Source organism: Esox lucius, chromosome 13, assembly GCF_011004845.1.
Source record: "Esox lucius isolate fEsoLuc1 chromosome 13, fEsoLuc1.pri, whole genome shotgun sequence".
In the NCBI taxonomy this organism is placed as follows: Eukaryota; Metazoa; Chordata; class Actinopteri; order Esociformes; family Esocidae; genus Esox; species Esox lucius.
In genome coordinates, this window is record NC_047581.1 from 25397546 (window position 1) to 25423910 (window position 26365).

The following is a 26365-nucleotide window of genomic DNA, read 5'->3' on the forward strand; positions in this document are numbered from 1 at the left end:
ATGCTGAAGTGAAGCTCTAATGGAAAGCCTATATGTCCTTTTCACACAAACAGACTGACCATTCCATGGCTGGCGTTAGGGGATTATATGGGTTAACTGCAGCTTGATTGCTCAGTAAAAGTCCCTTCTAGAATTAGAATTTACTTGTACATTTTGCCTTTTCTGTTAATTTTTGTGATGGATAATGAAAGTTGAGTTAGGCCTAGACAGAGGGCTCACAGCCTGGTAAAGGGTGCAATAAAATGTGTCATGTTGGTGGTAGTAGGTCTTTTTTACACTTTCACATGGTCATTTGGCACAAATAAAACGTTAGTCTGCAGTACAGTAATCCACCATGAAAATGTTTCATGCCTCTAAGAGATCAAATGAACTTGTTAATGACTAAAGTGAGAGCTCTATTTTCTCATCATTAATCATGTTTCCACCCAATCTTTGCATGCAAATGAATTGTGACATAAAAAGTGATATCTTTTTACAATTTTATAAATGTTGACAGACATTGAGACGGACTTGAGACTTGAGACGCGTAGTGGGATTATTCTATGTCTGAAAAATGTATTAAAGAGAAAAGTGATGGAAAATGCAAATATTTATATAATAGCCCTCATTTCAAAATAAACTTGGAATAATGCAATCGCCCCCTACGACTCAGGAACGCGTGCAGTTTTATTGACTTACAGTTAAAATGTGGTATGATGAACTTCAAAGTGTTTAATTAATGTGTTCTATAAGTTTGATCGGAAATGATATTGTATTAGCTTCCGCGAATGAGAGAATTAAGTCCCGGAACCTAGTGAATTGGACAACTTTTTCCGAACATATTTGTGGTGATGCTCAGCGGAAGGTAAATACAGAGACGGAAGAGGAAGTAAGGCATCTCCTCGCTATTTTTGTTTTCCTTCGTGTTTTTAAACCTCAGTAGTTCAAACCATAACAATCGGCTAATTGTGCCGCTAATGATTTGGTGTCTATGGCATAGCCACTCTCTTAAGCAGACCATTTATGATCAATGGTTAACAACTTGAGTGCGACATCATATATCCGCCCCATCTGGTAATCACTTACACAGAACTATCAACATGGCTGAGGTAAGGGATGTTTTTATTGTTTGAGTAATAAATACATAAACTTTCTAGCTGTTTATAATTGCACAAGTACAGTACTATACGCATGCAGTAAAAATTTGAGTATTGCTAATTATGCGTACCGAAGATCTGCGTTAATAAGCGAACTGGTTAGCTATTATTAGGTTCTTTGCTCCGGCGTACCTGCTGCTGTGTAGTACTAATGTACATTGTTAGCTTACTACTGTATCTAGGCTAAGGCCTTGGGCTAGTATAGCTTGAGTTCACACGATATAGTTTAAGTATATTTTGATATTCATGGTATGACAATGTGGCTACATATAGTTGGGCAACAGCAAATAAAAGAACAGAGTGGATAAAGATAGCTGAAAAACACAATTTGGAAAGTCGTAGTCTCCCAAGTCAAACCAAATAGCGTCTAATTAGATCATTTTGTCGCGCATTAACATCACAACAACTTATTTAGGGTATGTAGTACGTTTTTATGAATAGTTTACTTCCACTAGAAATAGCATATGAACTACATGGCTTTTGCCACTGGCCGTTTTAATAGCATACAAACCAGTAATAGTATTATCTTACTACCTGGAAAAACCATACGAAATAGATATAGCTAAAGTGTGTTCAATATTTTAAGTATCTGGTTTATGCTATGTATGATCATGGCAGGAAAGTGATAGACATGAACAAACAGGCAAGGAGAGAGAGAGAAAGAGGCAACAAACCAACAGGTACATTATTGATAAATGCCATGCCAAGATAGACTTTTGATTTGTCATTGAATAGGATCTCTGATAGTAGGACAGCAGCTGAATTTAGGATTGTACTGTATGTGTTTACTTCATTCAGGAGATAGGCAGTAATAACAATTGCATGGATCAGAAAGGTAGGCTGAGCGAGGGAGAGAGAGGCCACAAACCAGCATGTAAGATTGTAAAAAGTAGTAATTCAAGGCAGTCTATACGAGCAGATTGAAAAACGTAAAGCTGGACTAACATGCCTGACTGAGATGTTACCAACATCCTTGTAGTATTAGTCATTTTAAAAATGCACTAATACTACTTTTCCACTAATACTTACTTTTTCATCTATCTGAGATGCCTTTCCAGCTGAAAACTTATGCAAACATAAACATATGCAAACTTAAGTTAACTTAGGTGAATTTCCCACACCTGTGCTTTTTAAATTTCAGTTAGTGGCTGTATATAAATAGTCAATGAGTTTGTTACCTCTCACGTGGATACATTGAGAAGGCTAGATACTGAGCCATGGGGAGGAGAAAAAGAACTGTCAAAAGACCTGCGTAACAAGGTAATGGAACTTTATAAAGATGGAAAAGGATATAAAAAGATATCCAAAGCCTTGCAAATGCCAGTCTGTACTGTTCAATCACTTATTAAGAAGTGGATAATTCAGGGATTTATTGATACCAAGCCATAGTCAGGTAGACTAAGAAAGATTTCAGCCAAAACTGCCTGAAGATCTGTTCAGGATACAGAGAAAAACACACAGGTAACCTGAGGAGAAATACAGGCTGCTCTGGAAAAAGATTGTGTGGTTGTTTCAAGGAGCACAACACACCAATACTTGAACAAAAATGAGCTGCATGGAGTCTGGAGTGGCCATCACAGTCTCCTGACCTTAATATCATCCAGCCACTCTGGGGAGATCTCAAACCTGTGGTTCATGCAACACGACCAAAGACTTTGCATTGACCTGGAGGCATTTTGCCAAGATGAATGGGCAGCTATAACACCTGCGAGAATTTGGGGCCTCAAAGACAACTATTACAAAAGACTGCACGCTGTCATTGATGCTAAAGGGGGCAATACACAGCATTAATAACTACGGGTATGCAGACTTTTGAACAGGGGCAGTTAATTATTTTTCTTTGTTGCCATGTTTTGGTTTATGATTGTGCCATTCTGTGATTACCTACAGTTGAATGAATCCCATAAGAAATAAGACGTGTTTTGCCTGCTCACTCATGTTTTCTTTACAAATGGTACATACATTACCAATTCTCCAAGGATATGCAGACTTTTGAGCACAACTGTATATGGTTTTTTCTTTGCGTGGTGGTTTTAACTTGCATTTGAGAGTGCAGCAACGTACTGTGTTCACAGGCAATGGTTTTTGGAAGTGTTCCTGTGCCAATGCAGTGATTTCCACTACAGAATTGTCTGTTTTTAATGGAGGGCCATCCAATATTGTTTTTCTGCCTTGTCCCTTGCATCCAAACATTTCTCCAGATTCTCTGAATCCTTTAATGCTATTATGTACTGTAGATGATGACTTCCACAATCTCTTTGGAGTTGAACATTGAGAAACGTTATTCTTCAATGGTTGCATTAGTTTCTCGCGCAGTCTTTCAGAGTGGTGAACCCCTCCCCATCCCCACTTTTGACAGACACATCCCCTCTAGAATGATCTTTAAATTCAGTCATTGGGGGTGTTATGGTAGCAGAGGTCACGGTTCGGTACCTACCGAAAAATGTAAGTCATGGTTCGGTACGATTTTGGTACAGTGTAAAAAGACATGCAAAAAAATATGTCTTATAAAATATTTGTTACGAAGTTATACATTTTGCCCATTGCCACTGTAATTGATGCATGCACTAGGTGTTATATTACAACTATTACAGCATTTTGCAATTACTCACCGGTCAGAAAAGCGGTACTGCACCAATGACCAATAGAGAATGACGTTCCAAACAATAATATGAAGAATAGAATTACCTTTTCCAAAAATGCGCTTACTCAGAGTTTGTCATTATTCCTAGCCTTGGTAACGTTAGCATATGGTTCCTGGTTTCTACCTATATACTGTAGAGCTAGTCTAACTCAGGATGTCCATCTGCTTTTTGGCCTTTCACTTGATTTGATCATTGCTAGCCACTTGTGGGCATGTGCACATTGTTGTGTTTATCAATGCCTCAAATTAACGTTTACTAGCTCCTGTAGCCAGCTAGCTGGCAAGTACAGATACATAGTAGTAGTATGATGACAATCCACACAGGTAGGATACCCGATAATTAGGTTAATGAAAATTGGAATTGCTCTATAGGAGATACAACACTAGTAGCTACTATTGTGTCGTAGGAGCTGGCTATGTAGCTAATGTTTGTGTATTTAATGACGACGTGGCTTTATAACAAAAATTGAGAGATTTCTAGTGAGGACCAACAAGGCAATCGACGCACCGCCAGCTGCAAAAAAGCTTCGAAGGTACGCTGAAGCATACCTGCAGTTTGGGTTTACAGTCAAGGCTGATCTGAGACCTCAGTGTGTCGTGTGTGCCGAGGTGCTGGCAAACGACAGCATGAAGCCTTGCAAACTGAAAAGGCACCTCGAAACAAAGCATGCTGGCATTAAGGATAAACCGGCTGAATATCTTAAAAGAAAGCTTGATGTCCCCCATCAGCAACAGGCAACAATTTCAGTTCACAGCACTGTGTCTAAACAGTGTTTGGAGGCATCGTGTGTAGTGGCCAAAGAATAGCTAAACTGGGTAAACCGCATACAATTGCAGAGACTCTCATTTTGCCAGCTGCGCAAGACATGCAGAATAATGATAGGAGAGTGGAGCAGCCAGGCTTGGTGCAGTACCACTGTCCAATGACACAGTCGCTAGGAGAATTTCAGACATGTCTAATGATATCAGAGATCAACTGATAGAGTTCATAAAAAAGAGTCCTTACTTCGTGCTGCTGCTGGACGAATCCACTGATATTGCTGTGCAGGCACAGCTCCTCACCTATGTCAGGTATCTGCTGGACAAGGCGATTGAGGAGGATGTCCTGTTTGGCCGGCCTCTTCAGTCGCACACTACAGGAGAAGCCATATTCAATGTCCTTGATGTTTTTCTCTGTGAAAATGGTTTGACTTGGGACCGATGAGTTGGCTTATGCACAGATGGCCTAGCTGCTCGTGTTCAGCAAGTAGCTCCACTTGTGAAATGGACACATTGCATGGTCCATCGCAAAGCACTAGCTGCTAAAAAAATTCCAGTTTTTTTTCTTTGACTCCGTGCTGAACCAATCCATGAAAATGATAAATCTCAAGTCACGGCCGCTAAACTTTCGCTTGTTTGGTGTCCTCTGCCAGGAGATGGGGTCAGGGCACGAACAGCAGCTTCTGCACACTGAAGTTCGCTGGCTCTCCAAGGGGCGGGTGTTACAGCGGTTGTATGAGCTGCGAGAGGAGGTGAAGTGTTTTTTGACATAAATCAAATCAGATCTGGCGAAGCATCTGGATGACACTATGTGGCGTCTCTGTTTTATTTGGCCGATATATTTGACCGCTTGAATGGCCTCAACCTGTCTTTGCAAGGCCGCGAAACTTGCAGACAGAGTGGACGCCTTCACACAAAAACTTGACCTCTGGCATGGCCACATCAGTCGAGGGAACTGCGACATGTTCCCCAGCCTTGCAGACTTTATCACTGATGCAGGCACGTCACACGATTTCTCCTCTCTATTTCAGTCAGCGTCTGAGCACCTGTCAGCAATGAGAGAACAATTTGCGACATACTTTAAAGAGGATTATCGCTCTTTTGCGTGTGTTCGAGATCCATTTGTGTGCACAGCAAACGAGCTGTCAATTGATATGCAGGAAGAGCTTATTGAGCTGAAGAGTGACAGTAGGCTGAAGGAACTCTTTACCTCCTGCCCTCTTTCGTCATTCTGGGCAGCATTGATGCAGGAATACCCTCAACTCTGTGACGTCGCCTTGAAGATTATTCTCCCTTTCGTGTCGAGATATTTGTGTGAGGCAGGATTCTCGAAAGTGACTGCACTCAAAACGAAATACCGCAATCGGGCACAAATCGAGGATGATTTGAGGCTATGTTTATCAGACATTGCGCCAAGAATTGAGGATCTTTGCAACGCAAAGCAGGCTCAGATCTCACATTAACATCGCCTACCTGCAAGCTTCTGTAAAAAATGCAGATAATATTCCTAGTAATAATAACAATAATAGAACATACATTCATATCAGAGGTCTGGTGCCAATTCCCAATTATAGCAATAGCCTAGTAATCATAATAGGCCTACTGATGATGATGATGATGATGATGATGATGATAATAATAATACTAATAATAATACCAACAATAAAGCATGTAACCTCATAATTATATAGCAATAGCCTAGTAATGATAAAAGGCCTACTACTACTCATAATAATAATAATAATAATAATAATGCCTGCAAGCTCACATTAGAAGTCTGGTGCTAAGTGGCAATTATAACAATAGTAATGATAATAGGCCTACCTACCGCTACTGATGATGATGATAATTAAAGCTGCGAGCAGCGTTTCAGGGGGCCAAGCGGGGCATAGGAAGCATCTCACTGCATACTCTCACTAGAGAAATGTTTTGCAATTTAAAAATGCCCAATGCCGCTAGTAGTCAGGATGTCCAGTGTCGAAGGAGAGGAAATCAAAACAAAACAAAAAGACCTTGAAACCAGAAAAGGAACCAGGCAATCCTAGTTCAGGCGATTATGAAGGATGAATATTGTTGTTGCTGGCAGGTTTCAATCCCTGGTTTTCTATGTGGCAGACTGTCTTTAATCATTACGCTATTTAAACAGCAGAATGCAACTTTTACCTAAGCCATACATTTTTTGTTGAAACAACGTGGACAAAATAACATTTATTAACGGAACTAAAGAGTAGTCTTGCACAAAGACTATATAGCTAATAGCTATACATCCTACTTATAACGTAAACAGTGACTCCAATCACTTCATGGCTTATGAGGGTCACGTAAAACAAATCTTCTCCTAAACATATGAGCATCATGGTATTACAGAGGGGATATATATTGTTGTGTGAAGAGTGAAAAGTACCAAGTGGATATACATTTCTGAAATACAATATTTGGAACATCTCAGAGGGGAATTGAACCAGGGTCAGAATATTGAAGAACAGGGATGTCCCCACTACATGAAGATCATGGTATTTCACATATGTATTGTTGTGTGAAGGCTTTTCCACCTAGTGGAAAATCATTTATGAGAAATAGAATTTGGAATGTCTGAGAAGGGAATCGAACTGGGGTCACAATATTACCGGGATGTTCCCACTACACCACAGGGCTGTCTGACAGGCTGAATAGTCTCACCGGGTTGTGATCTATAATAACCGAAATAGCACACATAGATGCATATTTTGAAAATCTACCAGAAACATTTACAATAATATAACTTTTAAAGACAATGGTCCAGTCGTCCTTTACACCAATTGTCATCCAAATCCATTCAGCTGTTTCAGAGATGTTGTTATGAGTTTTTCACAGAAGTCAAAATGGAGGCCATATTATTTGAGATTTTAAAGACAATGGTCCAGTGGTTCTTTATACCAATTGTCAACCAAATCTGTTGAGTGGTTTCGGAGGAGATGTCGTTTAAGTGTGTTTTTATTAACGGCAAAATCGTGAGAAACATCAGTGATGTTTATAGCGCCCCCAAGAGGTATTTCTGTATGGGACTTTTTCTGTCCATTCTTGAGAGACATATGTACTAGTATGTTTCATTTCATAGCTGTTGGATGTTCCATTTGGGATTAATGAACGCGTAAAGTCACAGACCCGCCCAGCTAAATTTGATTCGCTGATTTTGGACGTACTATTTGAGATCAACTTCCCTTATATAACTTTTAAAGATAATAGTTCAAAGGTCCTTCACACCAAAGGCATGCAAATCCGTTCAGCGGTCTCAGAGGAGATGTCGTTAACGTGTTTTTCACCAAATTCGAAATGGAGGAAAATCCAAGGGGCGAATTTGAAAGACCCCAGATACTTTTTTGGTCAGCATGAGAAGGGGTATATCTGGAACTTGGTTGCATGTCTCTACGACATTCGGTTCATGAGATCTGAGCTTCATTTTTTCCATTTTCGACTGAGTGCTACAGTGCCACCATGAGGAGTCCTTCAGACCTTGGCTGTCTACAATCAGGCAAAGTTTGGAGTGTTTTGAGCCAGAGGGGACCAAGCTATGGACCTCTGAAAATGGCCCTGGAGAGTAATAATAATAATAATAATAAAACGTACAAACATAAAAGGGTTCCAGCAACTTCGTTGCTTGGCCCCCTAATAAATAATAATGTGTGGGCCTAAAAATAATAGCCTAGGGGGCTATCTATCTATCTATCTATCTATGCAAGGTGGTGTACTGGGGGTGACGCCGGGAAGGGGGGCCCCAATTGCAATGAACCAGCTTTGGGGGGGCCCAGCTTGCAAAAGGTTGAGAACCCCTGGTTTAAGGGAACCAGCAGAAAAGTGTACCAGACTTGCCTTTTCAGATTGGCTGTTGCCCACCGCTGGCAAGCGAAGTTCTAGGCTACTTCAGTTGCTACCTTTTTTGGAAAGTTGTGTATATATAATTGACCAAGCAATGATAAAAGTCTTAAACATATAAAAATGAGTTGATGTAAAAATATCATGCATAACAAAATAAAGTTGAGTTTGGTGGGTTAGGCCTACATTACCTGGACTATGCTGTTATTATGATTTATTCTAAGGTTGTCTAAGACACTGACTTGTTGCTAGTGTGATTTATGAAGAACCATTCATGGTTTTCTTAACACAGTGCAGTCTTTAATCCGAGGCAGTTAATAATTCTCCTGAATGCCACCCTGTTGCCTATGTGGTGTACTACTTTTACCAGGGCATATATGGTTCTGGTGAAATTGTGCACTATAGAGAAGGAATTTGCAATGCAATCTAAAAACAGTCAGTCCTCCCACTCTGCTGGAGATTCCTGAACTTGATGGTCTCCCAGTGTGGTTGCGGTATTCATTACAAAACATGACAGGATTATGAATGGTTAATGTTAGAGATCCTAATATTTTTTCTTCACTTATTAGGTCTGTTAATTGAACAGTGTTCGTTGGTTTCCTTATGTTTACTGATGTTTAAGCATAGTCTGTAGTCATGTAATTCATGAACTATTGGGTCCTTTTTGCACTATGATCCATTTTGTATATTGGATTAAATACTCAAGACTTTAGAGGTTTTAGTTGTGTTTGATCTTGCTTAAATTGTCTGCTTGACCCACTCTCAGGGCACTACCTTCCTTGGTGGTGTGAAGATATTTGGTCAAAGGAACCCCTGGGGTTTTCCCTTGTTAGGTGAAATCAGAGTCTAACAGGTGGCTTTTTCAAAGACAAAGTAAGATCTGAAAATAAATGCCTAAAGCGAAGTGAAAGTGAAGTGAATGTATTTTTTTTTTATTGCCTCACCAAAAGCTTAAATGAAACAGGACTGTGCACCCTTTCTGTTAAATAATACAGAAAATTATACATTTTCACAGTATTAGAATTCTGCACTGAAAACTGGTGGACATTTTTAATAGCTAGCCCAATTAAAGACTAATTTAAACTTGTTGGCCATGAGTTATATCACAGATTATACTTCAAAAAAGTCTACTGAAATAGATTAGTTTGAAAGGTGCTCTTTGCATTTAGAGCCTGAACATCGTAATGAGAAATTAATGTGTTGTGTGCGAATGAACATACCACACTGTGCCATTGGAAATATGGCTATTAGGCAATCAGCATTCAGCAATCGAACCATCCATTTTATAATCCCATGGATCACTGACATCCAGGTGGTTACTACCAGTAGTATTATAGATATGTAATTTTCCCACTAGGCTTCCACTTGTCGAAATAAGCTAAGTATCGGATTAAAAACCGTTGGCCACATTAGCTGCTGACGATATGATAATACAGCTGCAGCACTCAATGAAGTTAAGCACCGAAGCAGCTCGGTGCTCATTCCCAATAGCTTTTATGAATTCCATGGCATTAATGTTAGCTTAGTGACAAATCACATTATGTATCGCTCTCCTATTGTACTAAACACAACTTAATTCACCATTCGAAGTTCTATTTGTGGATATATTCATTTGTTACAGCTACAGCACACCATGCCAAGAGCTTTTGAAAAAATTTGACTAAGCTAGCTGAATTATTTGTGTATGATAGAACTCGAGGTAATGTTGTGCACCTTTTGTTTCTCTTGGCTATATGTGGGATCTAGACCTAAACATGGACTTGTTTTGTGTTAAATCCTCACATAGCTCTTCAACTAAAGATGTTTTCCCCTTTTTCTATCCCTACCAGAATCACAGCTTGCAGGATATAAGGCAGCAGGCAGCCATCTCTGCCAAAGTTTTCATTCAGAGAGACTACACCAACGGCACTGTCTGCCAATTCCAGACCAAGTTCCCCTCTGAACTTGAGAACAGGGTATGCTAAAGCATTCTGATAGCATTTTGTTCTGAGCCTACATGCATAGTGTCTTGAGTAGGAGTGCTGATTCAGGATTAATGTGGCCTTTAAACTATAATGGATATTATTTTATTGATAGGTAGGGCCTGTTCCTGTAGCAGCACTCCTAATCTGAGCTGCTTTGTAGCAATGCTAAATGTATTAACACTGGTCAATGTAATAAAATGTTGAACTGTAAACTCAATATATTATTACATTAAGCAAATACCATGCGTAAAGTTTTAATGTACATTTTCTTAAATTGGATGCACATACCACCACCCACCACCATCTACAACCCAAATGGATGCTTATCATATGTATTTCCAATACTAATAGAAAGACACAATCACACAGTGTTTGGGGGGGGGGGGGCCTGAATGAATCTTTATAGTTTGTGCTTTTTAATTTTCATTAGTGAATGCATGAATTTGCAGGTATTATGTTATTTCTTTTAAATATATAGTGAATTTGTTAATTATTGTATTTTGTGTTTGTATGCTGTTTTCATCTTTATTGGCCATTCCACAAAATGAAATTGAAGGTATATGTAAATATCATTTGTGAATAAAAAGAAAAATCTGAATCTGTATGTTATTGAACAGTATAACTGATTTTAATGATTCGTATGCTTTCAGAGCTTGTTCTTACAAAATCATTATCTAAAATATAAGATTTATTCCACCGTCCAACAATGTATAGCCTCAAGCATGCACCTACTCCATTTACGAAAGTTAATAAACAGTTTAACAAAATTGCTAAAAGCTCATTTATAAATGGCCTATAAGTTTAACATGTCATGCTAACATTGCAACTATAACCTCTCTATGTAATTAGTCTATCTTGCATTTATTTAGCTTTTCTAAGTCATTACTCTTCTCAAAACAGTAAAACAACATATACCCAATTAGACTTTTTGCACTGCTTACAGCTCACTTCTCTTGCTCTCTTGCATTAGGTTAATTGTCTAACCACATACTGTATGTTTTTGAACATGAAGGAGCTGGCCTATTGCGTGTAAGTAAATAATGGAATAGACCATATTTAGCTCCACTTGTGAAATATAATATTCACAGAATTGTTATTGCACGCATTGATGTCAGATTTGGATCTACAACAATGCTCTGTTGCTGATGACTGCAGGTGCAGATTTCAGGAGCAGGATAAGACACCATCTTTGTTTATAAGGTGTATTAAGCTATTCCCAGTGAGGTGGAAAATAATTCCACTTGAACAGAATTGTTTCCGCTTCAAGAAATGCTGCTTGACATTGTCATGAAGTTTTAAAGTGAACATATTGATCATAATTGTTTTGACATACACGATAACATTAATTGCCATGACTCGTAAACAGGTTTAAACAAGTTTAAAAATGGGTTTAAAAATAAATAAAAGACCATTTTATTTGTCTGATACATGTATACAGACTTGTAATGTGTAATCATTCAAGTGTACATTGTCATTTTGTTAAATATAATGTATAGAGTGTCATGTCCTGCTATTGAAATCTACACCTACATTCATGGTCAACTGTGCAGTGAGGTAGGTATGGGTCTGACAATGAGTACTCAATTACAATGAAAACACTATTACAATTTCTGCATAAACATATAATTTGCAAGTATGGAATAATAAACAGGTTTACTTTTTGTGCATTCTCTGTGTTATGATACTTATGCCATCCAAGGTATTAAATGAAAGATGAATATTTCATTATAGTGGTATCACGACCTTGTGACGTGACTGCATGTCAGCTGTTATTACTTGTTATGACATGGTTATGATGTTGTCAGTATGCAGTTAGACTCTCTGCTTCATAGTTTGACTAGTTTGCTACTCATCAGGAAAAAGAATAACGATCAGCTTTATTAGTAAAAACATTGTCTGACTCCGCAGTCAGTGGTATGTTATGTGCACTGAATTGAGGGAAGAAAATCATTGATTTTGATCTGGTAGTAGATTGATTAAGGTTATGCAGTTTCTGAAAAAGTTATTACTTACCAGTTAATGTAATAACTTTTAGCTATACTTTTTTCTACGCTTTCTGGGATGTTCTTGCATCAATTGAGTAGGTTCAATAAAATATATACTTTTGCATTTAATAGTGTTTTGACATTAACCATTGTGACACAATTGACATACAGCCTTAAGGTCTTATTATACAAACTAGTTTCCAAAAAGTTGGGATGCTGTGTAAAATAGAAATAAAAACAGAATGAAAAGATGTGCAAATCGTTTAAATCCTATATTCAATAGAGAATAATACAAAGACAACATATCAAATGTTGAAACTGAGACATTTAAAATTTTTTATGTATTGCTAAAAAAAAACCTGTTGGAACATCAGGTTAATTGGCAACAGGTCAGTAACATGATTGGGTATTATAACATAATTCCAGTGAGGATTGGTCTGTCGGGGGGGGTTAGGACGGGGAGGGGTTCATCACTCTGTAGAAGACTGTTTGGGCAAATAGTGCAACAATTCAAGAATAATGTATCACACTGTAAAATTGCAAAGAGTTTGGGGATCTCTGTACACGGCACACAATATCATTACAAGATTCAGAGAATCTGGAGGCATCTCTGTACGCAAGGGACAAGGACGAAAGTCAGTATTGGATGGATGTGTTCTTAGCTCTCTAAGGTGACAATGCATTAAAAACATACCCGATTCTGTAGTGGAAATCACTGCATGGGCTCAGGAACACTTCCGAAAACCATTTTCTGTGAACACAGTACTCCGCAGCATCCACAAATGCAAGTTAAAACTCTGCCATGCAAAGAAGAAACTGTATATAAACAAGATCCAGAACCACCGCCGCCTGCACTGGGCCTGAAATCATTTTGGATGGACTGAGGTGAAGTGGAAAACTGTCTTGGTCTGATGTTGCGAGATTGTTTTTGGGAATCATGGACGCCGCGTCCTCCGGGCCAAAGAGGAGAAGAACCTTCCGGTTTTCATCAGCAGACGGTGCAAAATCCAGCATCTGTAATGGTGTGGGGGTGCATTAGTGCACATGGCATGGGTGTGATGGCACCGTTAATGCTGAACAATATATACAGGTTTGTACATATTAGGAGCAACATATGCTACCATCCAGACAATCTATTTTCTAGGGATGGCCTTGCTTAATTTCAGCAAGACTGTGCCAAACCACTTTCTGTACGTATTACAACAGCATGGCTCTGTAGTAAAAGAGTGTGTGTGCTAAACTGGCCTGCCTGCAGTCCAGACCTGTCACCCATTGAAAGCTTTTGGCGCATTATGAAATGAAAAATAAGACTAAGGAGACCCTGGACATTTGAGCAGCTCATATCAAATCTTATATCAAGCAATAATGGGAAAACATTTCACATTCAAAACTACAGCAATTGGTCTCCTCAGTTCCCAAATGCTAAATGTAGTTAAAAGGAGAGATGATGCAACACATTTGTAAACATGCCCCTGTCCCAATTTTTTTTAAATGTGTTACTGGTATCAAATTCAAAATGGGCATGTATTTTTCCCAAAAAAAAGAAAAATTCTGTTTCAACATTTGATATGTTGTCTTTGTACTATTGTCTATTCAATATAGGGATTACATTATTTGCACATCATTGCATTCTTTTTTTATTTGCAACTTTTTTGGAAACAAGGTTGTACTACAAAATGCCTATGTGCATGCACAGCGTCTTCTAAAATATTGTGATCATGTTTTTTTTTTAACATAATACGATTTAAATACACATGTTAATGAGATATTCTGGAGGTAGTCGAACATACATATCTACTGGATTGGTTGTAAGTGTAGAATGATCTGGACAGTGAAATTATACACTTTTTAAAATAAGACATTTCTAAAATTAAATTCAATTTAAAATGCAGCAAATCAACAACATGTAGGTGTACAGCTATAGGCAGGGGCATAGGTTTGATTTCAAATGTGAGGGGGACAAACACTGGTGTAGCGTGGTGATGCCGTCCTGCAAGCTGTCCTTACATGGATATGTGATATATGTGATCCACATGTACATTTTGTCTGCACTGTACTTGAATTTCACAACTTCTCCTCCCAAACTCCACCACAACCCTCCGGCGTGACTACACTGATTGACTCAACATCCTTCTGGTTCTGCTAACAAATATGAACATTAAGATATGGGCTACACATAACTAAGTTATTCACCTTTAAAGACAACATTTCACCTCAGCTCCACGGTTGACCTTTTCTCCCTGGCTGTCTGATCCTGCTATGACAAGGACCTTCTCACGGTCACCATCTGATCCTGCTAAAATGCAGGACTTAATATAACATGAACAACTTGAGCTACATTGACGCCTGCAGAACCAGAAGGCAATGTTTGATCTATAAGACCCACATTAGGTTGAAATGTCAAATGCAGCTACTAATGCTGGGAATTACAACATTAGCCAGCTTTTTAAGAGATCAACTATTAAGCTAGTTAGTTAGTCTTTTCTTGGCTGGTGTTATACAGTGTAGAATAATCTGGACAGTGAAAGAGATCATGCAGCTCTCCAAACTCATTTGACAGGTATTGCCATTGACTTTGGACATAAATATGTCAAGGTAGTATTTTAAAATATCTGTCAAATATTTTGCATGAATGGAAGGACCTGGATGTCTGGATACATTGCTAACACAGTTTGCATAGCTCTAACAACTTGCCGTTGGCTTTCCTTCAGCGGCGTCCTGGGTGTTTCTAGATTTTGCAACTATTTAATTTTAAGGATGTTTTTGTTTACTTTTTTTCAGAAATGGCTACCAAACAAAACATAATTTTAATTAAAAACATCTTTCAAGAATGCAGCCTAGCTCAAAACCAGAAATGTAAAATAAGCAAGTAAAAACAGCATGTTTATGCAGTTTAGTATTAAAACATGACAGGTTTTTGGACCATGTAGACAATTTGAATTGGTTGTGTTTGGCTGTGGTTAGCTTAAGCACATCCAGGCAACTAAATTGGACAGCACATAGGTTCATATGTGAAATATGGCATATGAACAGTAACTGCTGTTTCAGTTCACATTAAGCTGAAGTTTATAAACTATTGCTAAAGTGGTGTGTATTAAACAGCTTATTTGTGTATAATATGTGTTTACTCCGTTAGGTCTATAAGGCTACAGGGTTAATGAAGCGGCAGGCAGCAGCTAAGTTAATGTCAGGCACAAAGAGATTTTTCTTTGGGTTACTGAACCCACACTACCTGTTTTTTTTTTTTTATTGAAGTCTAAATCAGTTAAGAAGTCAGATTTGTCAAAATGAACAGACCTTTTGTGAAATAATATTAACATCTGTAAGCTAGAATGAAATTTCAGTGCAGTAAGCCCAATGCTTTCTAGCCAAAATCCCAAACATTATTATGGAGTGTGAAGATTTTTGGAAAGAATAATGGAGAAATAATTGCACAATTCAGGTGTGCAAGGTTTTTAGAGACTTACCCAAGAAGCGTCACAGATATAATCATCCCCCAAAGGTGCTGTATGAATTCATGCAAATTATTATAGGTACTGTATGGATTCAAATACTTATTTAATGAAAGTATATTTGTTTTATTTTTCACTGGTAATTCCATTACAGAATATTTTGTAGAGAAATAGTTTTTCAAAATTATGAATTTCAATACTTACAAATTTTACTGCAAGTATATAAAATAATTGATTGCATGAGTATTCCTCCACTTTAGTCAGTGTTTGGTATGTGCAATAGCAATTACAACGATACGTTTATTTGGGTTAGTCTCTACCAGCTTTGCACATCTGGACAGAGACATTTTTCAAGTCCAGGGGGTGAATACTTTTGAGAGCCACTGTAAATATAGAACAGCTTTTGAGTTGTGGCCGTAAACATATAATCCATATAAGGCCTTTGAAACATCCTTGAAGGGTTTTGGAAACGTTTTGAAGTATTTTGGAACCAATTTAATTGTTAAACTCATGGTCACAATAACAATGGCTATGAAATAGTGGCTGAATAGACTTGAATGGAAACTACCATCTATGGATTATATTTTCTCTCTCCTCAGCAACAATCGCAATTAATGGTAACCATCTGGGACCAGTTCGAGTTTAACCTAGCCAGCCTATAGCCAGGGGCGTAGGTTTCATTATAGATGAGTGGGAGAAGTCTCCCACACTTTTTGAAAATGGCATTTTGTGTCGTCGTCGTTGTAATTCCCAGCATTAGTAGCTGCATTTGACATTTCAACCTAATGTGGGTCTTATAGATCAAACATTGCCTTCTGGTTCTGCAGGCGTCAATGTAGCTCAAGTTGTTCATGTCATATTAAGTCCTGCATTTTAGCAGGATCAGATGGTGACCGTGAGAAGGTCCTTGTCATAGCAGGATCAGACAGCCAGGGAGAAAAGGTCAACCGTGGAGCTGAGGTGAAATGTTGTCTTTAAAGGTTAATAACTTAAATAAAATTAGTTATGTGTAGCCCATATCTTAATGTTCATATTTGTTAGCAGAACCAGAAGGATGTTGAGTCAATCAGTGTAGTCACGCCGGAGGGTTGTGGTGGAGTTTGGGAGGTGAAGTTGTGAAATTCAAGTACAGTGCAGACAAAATGTACATGTGGATCACATATCACATATCCATGTAAGGACAGCTTGCAGGACGGCATCACCACGCTACACCAGTGTTTGTCCCCCCTTTGAAATCAAACCTACACCCCTGCCTATAGGTGTACACCTACATGTTGTTGAGTTGCTGCATTTTAAATTGAATTTAAATTTAGAAGTTTCTTATTTTATCGGCTTTACTGTTTTTTTTTTTAACATTGTATCCATTAGCCAGTTCCCTAATACGGCCTGTGATCTTCAAAACGTACAGTATTGTAGATTCGATTTTAAGTTGTTTACCCTGTTTCTGTCCTGTGTCCAGATATTTCTTCTGTTATTACTGAGAGCCTTTTGGGTTTAGTCAAAAGCTAGGAGCAGTACACCTCAAGTACAGCTGACTGACGAATCCAGTGTACTCTTCACTGATCTGGCCTTTATCCTCATTTGAACTGTCACGCTTGAGAGCAGAAACTGGTTTGAAAAACAGGATTTGGTAATGATCCAGGGAATGGAGTGAAGCAGGTCCATGAGGATAAACAGACGACTCCTTCTCCATGCCCACATTAAAGAATGTGCAGCTAGCTAAATGGTTAGAGCAGAGTTCACAGGACAAAACGTTTTTGTTTTGGTTGCCATGCATGTGCCACATGAAACGAGTAGCTTTACAACACAGCTTTGTGGTTTAATGGAACTTCCCTCTTGATTGGGTGGTCTCTCTTTAACACACTTGTTTTCCTGTAGGATGCACTACACATACCACTGCTAAAGAAATATAGTGTGTTACTCCGCAGGGAGCCCATCCACAGCTACAGTGCCTCATAATAAAACATTTCTAAAATGTTCTTTCCAACATTTCTCCCATTGCTATATCTGTATATCATAGGCAAGTGAGCTTCTGTTTTTTTTTTTTTATACAGTCATTTATTTCAACTTGTCAAGACTATATTTATTTTATCTCAAGAGACATAATTTATCAATTCCAGTTTTATTCAACTTTGGATTCATGCTCTTTTCTATCTGGACCAGATCAGGGTCTGTTGATAATTTCCATCTCTTTAAAGGGATAGTTAACTCAACTTTCTAAATGTATATATTGTTTTCCTTACCCTGTACCCAGTCAATGGACAATATTTGACTACAGTACATGTATTTTATTTTCCCTACAGTAGATATAAAAGACTAAACAACCTTATTGAAAATGCAGCTTTTGTTGATGAAAGGTCTGAAATCAAGACTGATCTAGACAGATTGTTTTACACTTTTAATAAAATGTTAAAGATAACACACCTGGAATTTGAAATATTTTCCCACTCTTGTAGAAGTGTTCAAGCTCAGTAAAATCTCCTGTGCAGTCTTTTATAGATCACCAGATTTTTCATAAGATTGAGGTCTGGCCTTTTTGCAAGCCATTCCTTAGTTGATTTTGGGTTTAGTTCAGTTAGTTGTCATGTTAAAAGATTAAATTCTTCAACTTGAGCTTTCTGGCAGAGGGTAGCAGGGTTCCTGCCAAAATATCATGATATTTTGAGCTATTCATTATCCCCTGAACCCTGACCAGAGCCCCTGCTCCCGCTGAAGAGAAGCAGCCCCATAGCATGATACGCCTTGACTGTAGGTACTGTGTACTTTGAGTGTTGTCATGTTGGCTTTGCACCAAACATCTTTTTGAATTAAGGCCAAAAACACATTTTCCCACATGGATTTTGGAGATTGAATGTCTTCTTGGAAAAGTTATACTGGCTTTTATGGTTTTTTATGTAAAACATTGCTTCCATCTTGCCACCCTACCCACAGTTCAGACTTGTGGAGAATACTTGAGTAGTTTTAATATGCAGTGAGCGCCCAGTTCCTGCTAGAAAGTCCTGTAGCTCCTTTAAGGTTGTTGGTGGCCTCTTAGCCTCTGATGAGCTTTAAATACATTTTGGAGGGATTCCATGAACTTTTCAATGTCCTACTGGTGTCATCTTACCTCCTCTTGTTAATGAGGGTCTTCATAGTGTTCAGTTATACCTGTATTGCCTTCAAAATTATTTTATTATCCCTCTCCTGATCTGTACCATTCAACAATAAGATCCTGTATATCCTTGTGGACCATGGCTATCTGCAGTATTCAACCATGAAACCTTCAGAGAAATCCAACATGGACAGCTGATTATATTTAAGGCTCAAAAGAATCACTCCAGTTAATGTCAGGACATTAACATAGTGCATGATTTTGAATGGGATTGGTTTAATCTGAACACTGCTACAACGGCCATGTTATAAAGGGTTTTTGGAGCAAGGCATTGACAGCTTTTTAAAAATGTTATCCATTGGTTTCTCGGTTTATTATTGTTGGTTTGTAGATCGTATGTAAATTGAAAAAGGATTTACATTATTCGTCATGATCTCAGTGTTTACGTCAACAGACAACTTGGTTACCACTGTTTTTTAAATGCATTTGTGGCTTTTCTTTTGGTGGACTATCCCATGGTCATGGAACCGAGTCATGAAACCGATATTTAGTTTTGTGCATTAGGTTTAAATAATCTTTATGTGACTTTGAGCTTAGCCTCAATTTGAGATATTTACCTAAGGTACTGTTTCACAGTGCAGCCGCAAGATTTGCTAACTAGGTTCTTATCCTCCTGTGTGTCCAATTTAAGGACAGTTTACATTGGCATTGTGTTAACAACAGAATGACCTGGCAGGTTATACTTCAGGTGACACATCAGTGAATTTCCTGGCAGTTATAGATTGCTGTTTTACCTAGTCCATTGATGGCTTAATGGGTTAGGAAGGCATGTGTCTTATTTTGCAATTTGGTTGACCTAACCCTTTAAGAATAGTGAGTTATTGTTTTTCAATAATACATGTTATTTTCTGTTGGAAGTCTTAGCAAATGTCTGGAAAATCTCTAAGCTTTTAGTATATTTGGCAGATAACTAGCCAGACCATCCAGGGACAATGAAATATATTGTTAATGCTGTCAAACTTTCTCCACATCCCATTTACACATGTTGACCTTTCCCTGTTTTCTTTCTTCACATTCCCAGAGCTTCAGTAGATCGCTTGACACACAGTAGGGTAAAGACGTTGTTTAAGATGGTATCTATGCTCAGACACTACTCACGCAGCACACATCTCCTGAAGTCTGTCTGCAGTGCACATCCATATTTTTCAATTGTTTAAATTACTTGATCTAACGTAATGGAAAGATGTTCAGATCAAGTAGAAATGTGGTTTGAATCCCAGCCATTAGATGGGAAATTAAAGGGAGAACAAAGACTTCTCACGGCGGGCACCAAGCATGCCTAAGACCACTGATCTGCTGGAGCCTGTTGTTACATTCCTTGGGCACATGGGAGCATAACTTTGGAGGTTGTTCAGAGGCCCAGGAGGCCTGGCTGCTTGCCTCGTCTGGTCTGGTCGGCAGGCCAATCTCCAGTCCACTCTCCGGCTGTCTCCCAAGTGCCAACCTTTTCCCTATGAAGTGCACAGCTTTACACTAGGGCCCAATCTTTATAGGCCCGGGTCAAATGTAGTCCACTCTATAAAGCATAGGGTTCCTTTTGGGATGCAGCCTCACTATCAAATGGGCCTGCTTGGAAGACGAGTGGAGACTTGTGCCGACACTCAGCTAAAACTCTTCACTACTAAAAGTGGTCTAACACCCCTTGGCCTCCCTTCCCCGGAGCTGGCCTGACCTGATGTGATGACTGAATGTTAATGCTAGCCAGGCCTAGTTCCACTCTGTTCGTAATTAGGGAGTATAATTGCTTCAACACTGTCAGAGCCACATTGCATCTCTCTGTCAGCAACACTAAACCTATCATCACACGTTTGATGGAAACCTTGAGAACGTTTATATATACACACAGCAGGGTCGTTTCTGGCCGTCAATAAGGAGAGATTCCTCGCTAGTGGTTTTGGTGTATCCTACTTGGGTATAAAGTGAAACCTTGCAGTGAACACTTAGCCAAAGCATCTAACATTATGTCAAGACATAAAATAGAATGTCTCCTGGTTACTACATTGATTTAATGCATTCACGTAGATCTTGCTTTGTGTATTATCTTTAAAGAACAAATTTGTTGTTTTTATTTGTGTTCTCTCTGGCTGCTTTCCAAATGTCACCCACACTATTCCCAATTTATAGTGTAAAACATTTGACCAGAGCCTTAGGGTTTTTGTATGGTTTGTCGTTTTGACAGCATGCTTCCCATTTGAAATGCTGTGTTCTGTGTATTATGAGGACAGTTTGTGGTGAATGGGGTCATTTCAGTCTTCTTTCCGGGTGTTCAGGCACACAACATATTTCGTTGAGGCAACTCAATGTCTAGGACCCGAAGTCAGCCTGTTTATCGTGATTGATGAACTGCGGCAGAGACGGCAGTGACGTGAGTTTCTTCCTCTCGGTAAAGCCATATATGGCTACTATAAGCTCATTGCCCGTTAATGTCCCTGGGTTGTAGTTTTCGAAAGAATGTTGTTTGAAGCATTATAAGAGCAAACGCCCTCGTTTTCACATGTTCAAAACCACTAGCAAAACCATTAGCAAACAAAACAAAGAAGCATGCGGTTTACTTTTTTAGCCAGGGTGTAAGGTCGTGCAGTGCAAGCACTTCAATTGCACTGGGGCTCATATGGACTAAGTCAAGATTTGCATGGCCCCCCTACATAAAGACCCTGTATGCTTAGATATTTACAGACAGGGAATTGGAGTCATGCATGCTAGGCTCCCTACATTTTTTGCAGGCAGGATTCCATGCCATTGTACACCAGTCTTGTCTACAACTGTACACATTGCTCCATTGTATGCATTTTGCCCCCTGCTCCACAATGTGAAACATTGGGTCGGGTACCTTAAAGTTTACTACATCATAGACTGGCTAGGGGGCCTAGTTTACACAGTGGCCCATGATGTAGTTCTTCCAGTGTCCGGAGCACTGGTCAAAAGTTGTGCCCAATACAGAGAATAGGGTGCCATTTGAGACAATTTGATTTGTCCTGTTTGTGTTACAGATTGATAAGCAGCAGTTTGAGGAGACTGTGAGGACGTTGAACAACCTGTATGCTGAAGCAGAGAAGCTGGGAGGCTCATCTTATTTGGAGGGTTGTCTGGCCTGCCTCACTGCGTATACAATCTTCCTTTGTATGGAGACACACTACGAGAAGGTGAGAGAGCTTCATTTATCCACAAAACCACAGTTTCAAAATTCTGGTTATTTTCCTCATATTTCTAGGTTTTCCGAAAAAGTTGGTCAAAAGATTGCTGGAGTCTGAAGGAAATCCTCCAACCAGGATTTCTGGAAAGCCGGGGAACATAGAAGATTTTTTTTAACCCCACAAATAACTTAACGACGAAATGACCCAGCTTTTGTCCCATTAAATCATATTTAAATCATATATGTTCATTTCCTTCTGAAGTATGATGTATGTTTTCATTTTACAACAAGTGAGCATATAGCGATGCTATTTATTAAGTATGTATATTTCAAACTGTATTTGAAACAAATATGTACTACCAAGACAACGTATTGGTTTATTGTATTACCAATCATACCTATGCAACATTGACAATTAAAATGGTGTGGTTCCTAATTCAGGCCCGGATCTTTTAACATTGAGGCGCCTACCTGGGTTGTCTACTTTTCACTTATTTTGCAGGAATTTGCATTTTCATTGATTAGAACCACAAAACTGGATTACAAACATAGTCAGATGTCCCCCAAAATTATATTTGCTATGTCACCAAGCAAAAAGCAAACAATCAAACTGGTCAATGGTCATAGATTTTGTAAAATGTTCTTGATTTTGCTAATCAACAATTATGATGTTCCAGATAACGATGCTAACCAAATTGAGAGTTCCTGAAAGGGCCTACCTCATAAAGCTGGTTGAGAGAATGTAAAGAGCATGCAAAGATGTCATCAAAGCAAAGGGCGGCTACTTCTAAGAATCTACAATATGAAATATGAAATTTAAGGTGTATAACACTTTTAGTTGCTACATGATTCCGTGTTATTTCATAGTTTGACTTTTATTCTACAATGTGGAAAATGTTTAAACTGAATACCCTTGACTTAGTAGGTGTCTGGTACTTAAAAAATTATAAAGTACAGTACATCCCCCGTATCCGTGAGGGATCGGTTCTGCCAATCCTCGTGGATGTGGAAAATCGCGGATAAGTGACGCACCCTTAAAAATCATTCCCTAACACCCAGTTACCCTACACAACATGCCCCATTACCCCAATTACCCTACACAACATGCCCCATTACCCCAGTTACCCTACACAAAATTCCCCATTACCCCAGTTACCCTACACAACATGCCCCAGTTACCCTACACAACATGCCCCATTACCCCAGTTACCCTACACAACATGCCCCATTACCCCAGTTACCCTACACACAATTCCCCATTACACCAGTTACCCTACACAAAATGCCCCATTACCCTTTCCATGGTCTTATTGTACGATAATATTGTAAAAACATTGTGATTGGCCACTGAGATCGCTGTTTCTTTATGTCTTTCAACATGTCACTATAAACGGCGACAGATTGTGTTTTTATGTTTTTTTTAATAGAAAGACTTCATGCAATTAACCAGATCGACACTTGGATGGCTGCAATTAGCGCGTTTCAGAATTTCGGACTTCCTGAAAAACGTTTGCGGATACTTGAGTTCACGAATGTGGAACTGTGGATTGCTGGGGGAATACTGTAATGTCAAATTGGAAGACAATTAAGAGAATGATCTCTTTACAGGTTTTGAAGAAGATCGCTAAATTCATCCAGGAGCAGAACGACAAGATCTACGCGCCACGAGGTCTTCTTCTCACTGACCCTATTGAGAGAGGCCTCAGAGTTGTATCCTTCACAAAGACGTTGAATAGCCATTAAAGCAATGTGTGCATTTCTAAAAAGAGCCTAATGCTCTATCTACATGTCTAATGGTTCAGTATAAAGGCCACTACCTTCTAAAGATATGCACTATACAGGATGTAGCATGCTAATTCAGAAGCAGCATCAGTATGTGCTGTGAAGCTAAACAGTCTTGGATTCTGGTAGGCATATGTTTATTTAGTATTACAACATCAGGAATGTATTCTGCCTTTTTTCAATACCTGTATCTAAATGTTCCATACAAGGGCACTTGAACAGGTTTATTTCCTTTTCAAATAATTAAGACAAGAAGAAAGTTTAGAGAGAATTTATTTCAGCCGAATCCAACATAGACACTCTTAACTCACTTCAAATAAACTAGTCCAGCATACCTTAACAAACATATAGAGATGATTAGAAAAGCTTAATAAAGTGATCCATGCCCCAGATTTTAACTTTTCTGCATAATGGTAAACCTGCTTTTACCGGAAAAAATAAAGAGACCCTTCTGTTCCTCACTCAAAACTTTTTGACGTTTCTGGAAAGGAAAGAAAAAGGTGCAGTGGTCTCTTAATTTTTTCCGGAGCTGTATATAACAAAAATTCTAGTAAACTGTACAGCTCAAGAATTGCCGTTGTTGCTATTTGAAACTGATACACTTATTTCAGTTAGGTATTAACAGTAATTGGCACACATTTCTTAAAACAGGTTTTTGCTTTCTTTTTATGCTGTTTTGTGTGTAGATTGATGGATTAAGTCTTATCAAATAGAATTCGGTCTGACTATTTTCTAAAGACCCTGTATTTTAAATATGTGAGGGCCCCCAAAATAGAGGGCCCCCGTGTGGAACAGTGTTGTTAGTCCCTGCCTTGCAGTACAGCTGCATTACTGTGGCCAGTTGTTTAAGTCCTCGTTCCAGCACAAATTGGCTTAGCACCACCTGGGTGGACTGGTGGATGTTGGACAGGACATTAGCGACTCCTTGTGGTAGATTGGACGCGTTCGTGCACAATATGGTTGTTGGCCAGGATTTCATATTTTCCTGAGAATCACAAAAAAGTAGTCCTGAGAAATTTGCAAAGAATTACTGGGCATCCGGGTTTTAACAATAGCCCTGAAAAGGCTGTTTAAGGGATGTCATACCAGAAAGAAAAGTCTGACATGATTTTATCACTTTGCATACAGAAATAGACATATTGTTGTACATCTTGTATATGTTGCAATTTTATCAATTTAGGGTTCTCTCATTAATGATGAATGAAGTTACATACTTGCTAAACAAAAGTCAGTGGTATTAGAGAAGATTTAGCATTATGGCTAGTGTCGCAGCCTCATTTCGCTTCACGATGTTCATATAAATATGGTTATTTACCGGTTTCTCAACATTATCTTTGATAAGAAGAATGGGTTTTGGCAGCATTTGTTTTGGCTTTGAGAAGAGTTGTGCCTTCTTTTGTGTGTGTGTGTTTGTGGGTGAGGGGGATAAGCATACACATTTTGTGATTTGTTCACTCAGGTTTGCCTTTTTATCTTTCTTATTTTTTTAAGGTGGTTGACGAGATTGTAAGGTGGATGACGTTTAGTACTAAACAAGAACTCACCATTCTCTTGGATCGTTTGATTTGAACGGACCATGCATCTATAATCTTGGCAGCATCAAGCCTTTAGTCGTTAATGGGCACTATTCTGCATTGTATTTGTCAAAAAACTGGCAATTTTTCTAAAATGTTTCCAGAATTACAATTAATGTGTCACCCTTAAATAAGACCAGATAAGATAACTGCATCTGCAAAAACAACGAGGGTGCAAAAGTGTGTGGTTTCAAGGCTGAAGGACCTTCTCAACATTTAAATGAATTGTACTGTGGCAGGCAGTGAAACATGACTGAAATTGCTTGCAGCTAAGGCTCTCCTACTGTATCCCTATGTCTCTCTGGTCAGAGGTAGTGCACTATACAGAGAATAGTGTGCCATTTGGAAATCGGACCTTGTCTTTATGGTGACCTGGATTATTTCTCCAGCAGTCGGGAGCTGCTGATTTTGGCCTGGTTGCATCTGGGATAGCAGGGTGGAGATTGACAGGAATGTCACACCTGCTCTGTTTTCCCTCCTTGTCCTTTCAACGCACCCAAACAAAGTTTTCGAGGTCTCATTTGTTGTCTTGACTATTGCTGCCCAAATGTTGTCTTGACTATTGCTGCCCAAATAGCATTTAGTGTCTTTAGAGGGAGTTTGCATTGTCCTCCAAACACACTTCTTTAACTAAACATCATCTAGGTTGAAATAACCATCTTTGAAGACCGAAGCCTGGGAAGATAAAATCAGCAATATTATGGTGAGTTTCATGTAACACACCATATATTCACTGGTGTTTATTTTTTCAAGTATTAACTACTATGTAGCATCTGAGGTAGACAAAATACATCTGAGGTAGACAAAATACTGTACCATAAAAACCAGCTCAACAGTTGAAATCTAAAAGTATAAAGACTGAAAAACATATGATTTCCTGTTAAGTATCACTGCAATTTTTTTTTTAAGTTTTAAACATTGCAAAGTTAAAAA

The 26365-nt window shown here is 38.7% G+C and overlaps 1 protein-coding gene across 1 annotated transcript in view; it reads left to right on the forward strand.

Moving 5' to 3' along the window:
* The first annotated feature begins 822 nt into the window (after positions 1–822).
* LOC105029462 (golgin subfamily A member 7) overlaps positions 823–26365 on the forward strand; it is a 28558-nt gene continuing 3015 nt past the window's right edge. The window contains exons 1-5 of the mRNA XM_010902832.3: positions 823–1088; positions 10221–10346; positions 21934–22086; positions 23685–23786; positions 26078–26135. Of these exons, the coding sequence (XP_010901134.1) occupies positions 1080–1088; positions 10221–10346; positions 21934–22086; positions 23685–23786; positions 26078–26119 (432 nt within the window). The 5' untranslated portion in view covers positions 823–1079 and the 3' untranslated portion in view covers positions 26120–26135. The remainder of the gene's footprint in view (positions 1089–10220; positions 10347–21933; positions 22087–23684; positions 23787–26077; positions 26136–26365) is intronic.